At 37.1% G+C, this 2,089-nt stretch overlaps 1 protein-coding gene across 1 annotated transcript; it reads left to right on the top strand.

The window, feature by feature from the left end:
* Positions 1-1,061: 1,061 nt before the first annotated feature.
* SARC_08245 (hypothetical protein) lies at positions 1,062-2,089 on the top strand. The gene has a single exon (XM_014297792.1). It carries the CDS (start codon positions 1,334-1,336, stop codon positions 1,976-1,978), a length of 645 nt encoding a protein of 214 aa, XP_014153267.1. The 5' UTR covers positions 1,062-1,333; the 3' UTR covers positions 1,979-2,089.

Raw genomic sequence — 2,089 nt, 5'->3', positions numbered from 1 at the left:
TTGACAAAACAAAAACATTTATATAGTTGTTTAAAAACAACTACTAAATAACTAAATATTTACAAGCCTACAACGGACAACCCTTTCCCTGCTCTCTTTGGTGACCCGGTAATAATACTAGACACTCTACCCTACTAGAGAGAAAGAGAGCAACACACAAAAGACTGCAAGGGAGGGACGGAGCCACGGAGGTCGGAGGGTATCAGGGACTTCACTACGTCTTCAGGGTAGTCCGTAGTGGGATAAATATAATGATATCAAAATGATAAATAAGTAGTAGAAATAAGAAAGCACAGCCCTCAGAATTCAACATATAAAAAATTAAAAACTATGAGTCTGAAAAAAATTCAAAAATCATTTTATTCAAAATAGTCTTCTCGTTTCGATCTTCGGCCTTCGGATAAATAGTTGGTTTCTTTTAAAGAAACAAATTGTTCAATCACTGGAGATTTAATTACTAAATTAGAGGCAATTGCATTTCATAAAACATAAAAACAAACAATCACAAAACAATCACAAAACAAGCACAACCACAAAATGACAATTTTATAGAAAAAGCCATTTTTGAAAAACAAAACCAATTTGCCAAGTCTTTTTTGATGCCTTCTAAATCGAACAGAAAAAAGGAACAAAACAAAATGCCCCGAAAACTAAATGAAGGCCCTCTGGAATCTGGATGATTTTAAAAATAATAGGGTCTCGCATTCTCGCTAATACGGCGAGACTCGAGACCTTTTTTTTTAATAATTAAAACTCCAGAGGGCCGTGCAAAATGTTGAATAAACAGTCTTGACAGACTTTTTTGTTTTTATTTTTTGTTTTTTAAACACAAACAAACACAAAACAAATCAAACAAATATATATATTTATTTATTTTTTAAATAAAAAAACACTATTTTCTAAAAATATTCATAATAAATAAATATATATTTATTTATAGAAAATGAAAAAAAGGTCTCTTGGATGTTCTTGATGTATTTTTAGTTTCTTTTTCATATTATAATCACATGTAAATAAATAAAAACAACGCCTGATAGTGGTCGGATGCATACACAGTCCATAGTCCATAGTCCATACACATAAAAGAGTATGTCGCACGATGACATTATGATCTACTATAGTGGTCGGATACACTGTGGTTTGCGTATGGTATGACATTCTGATATACTCGAAAAGCTGTAGTATTACTTCGATTTCAGTGTGTATTCGGCGTCGGTGCGAGGGTTAATTGTGTATAAATATTGGCTCGAAATCCCAGGAAATCGTCACAACATCACTACCAGACAATCTAAATTATTTACAGCTGAAGTTGAATACCAAGCCAGTTCTAAAAATGAAGTTTTCTACAGCCACCCTACTAATCTGTGCCCTGGCCACAAGCTATGCCAACGCATTTGTTGCCCCAGAGAAGGCATTTGACAGCGACTTTATGTTGAACAAGCCGCAGCTTACGGGGCCCGGAGGAGGTTTAAAATTATCAGTGGGAGATAACGACATGCCCAAATCATCAGGAGGTGGTGCCAAAGGAAATTGGCCCGACATCAATGGAGTTGGCATGAGCACAGTAGCCTTCCGCCTCAATGAATGTGGTGCCGTCGCACCACATGTACACTCAGATGCGACTGAATTCCAGACAGTTGTAATGGGCGAAGGTATCATCGGAACGTATGGAGTGGGAGATAATATGCTGAGACTAGAGCACGTCACTATGGGAGACACATTTTTCTTCCCTAGAGGCAGTATGCACTTCCAGATCAACACAGGCACTCATTCTTTTGTCTCGGTAGGAGCATTTGATGTTTCGCAACCAACTGCTGCACTAGTTGTTGGGTTCGTAGGACAGCTGGGTGATGCCAAGAAAGCATTGGGATTAGATACCGATTCAAGTACGGATACGGACGGCCTCGATGGCGTGTTCCCACAGTTCAAGATGTCAAACTGCGAGGAGATCATTGAGATGTTCATGGATATGATGTAAACATTAGTACTTTCAGAGGTATAACTATCAAACTTGTAAATACATGATTCTGTCGGGTAGTTGCAGAGAAAATCAATACTATCATTTAATAAATCTAAATAAAGCTGTATA

The sequence above is a fragment of the Sphaeroforma arctica genome, assembly GCF_001186125.1.
Source record: "Sphaeroforma arctica JP610 unplaced genomic scaffold supercont1.723, whole genome shotgun sequence".
Classification (NCBI taxonomy): domain Eukaryota; class Ichthyosporea; order Ichthyophonida; genus Sphaeroforma; species Sphaeroforma arctica.
Note: the sequence above shows the minus strand (reverse complement) of the source record. Positions and strands in the feature narration are given on the sequence as shown.

Bases quoted from the DNA above. Each gene is read 5' to 3' on its own strand.
- SARC_08245 (XM_014297792.1), top strand. From the start codon at position 1,334: ATGAAGTTTTCTACAGCCACCCTACTAATCTGTGCCCTGGCCACAAGC.